General features: G+C 59.1%; 1 protein-coding gene across 1 annotated transcript; it reads left to right on the forward strand.

Annotated features, from left to right (window-relative positions):
- Positions 1-79: 79 nt before the first annotated feature.
- On the forward strand, positions 80-832 carry EMH_0092660 (elongation factor ts, putative; the record flags this gene model as incomplete). The annotated part of the gene is made up of 1 exon (XM_013501878.1): positions 80-832. One exon carries the CDS (start codon positions 80-82, stop codon positions 830-832), a length of 753 nt encoding a protein of 250 aa, XP_013357332.1.
- Positions 833-853: the final 21 nt, after the last annotated feature.

Genomic DNA, 853 nt, shown 5'->3' on the forward strand with positions numbered 1-853 from the left:
AGCAGCTGCTGCTGCTGCTGCAGGAAGCAGAACAGGCAGCAGCGACTCCCTCAAAGAAGGGGTTGTTGCAGTATGCCGCATGGAAGCAACGCCAGCAGCAGCAGCAGCAGCAGCAACAGACGCAGCAGCAGCTGCTGCTGCACCCAACGCGCCAGCAACAGCAGCAGCAGCAGCAGCAGAAAATGTAGAGAGAGTTGCTGCTGTTCACGTTGCATGCAGCACTGACTTCGTCAGCCGCAGTGATGTCTTCTGCGCAGCAGCAAGGCGTGCTGCTGCTGCTGCATGCAACTCTTCAGAGTTTGCTGCTGCAGCAGCAGCAGCAAGATCTAAGCAGCAGCAAGACAAGCTGCTGCTGCAGCTCATGGCTCTGCCTGTTTCGGATGCTTCAACAGCAGCAGCACCCGCAGTATCTGACGCAGCAGCAGCAGCAGCAGCAGCAGCGGACACAGCAGCAACAGCACCTGCACCTGCAGCAGCAACAGCAGCAGCAGCAGCAGCAGCAGCAGCAGCAACAGTTGGTGAGGATTTAGCTTATGCTTCTCGCTTGCTGGGGGAGAAGCTGCTGCTGCGGGGCTGGGCCCTGCGGGAGGCCCCCCGGGGGGCGGGGATCGTCTCCTCCTACTGCCACCAGCCAGTTGCTGCTGACGCAGCTAACCTAGTTGTGCTGCTGCACCTCTCATACAAACAGCAGCAGCAGCAGCAGCAGCAGCAGCTGCAGCAGCAGCAGCAGCAGCAAGAGGATTTCGAGAAGCAGCTGCGACAGCTGGGGAAGCAACTGTGTCTTCACATTGCAGCAGCAAAACCACTCGCGGTAGTGAGCTGCAAACCCTAAACCCTAAACCCTAAACCCTAG

Source organism: Eimeria mitis, genomic scaffold (assembly GCF_000499745.2).
Source record: "Eimeria mitis Houghton genomic scaffold, Emh_scaff7784, whole genome shotgun sequence".
Lineage (NCBI taxonomy): Eukaryota > Apicomplexa > Conoidasida > Eucoccidiorida > Eimeriidae > Eimeria > Eimeria mitis.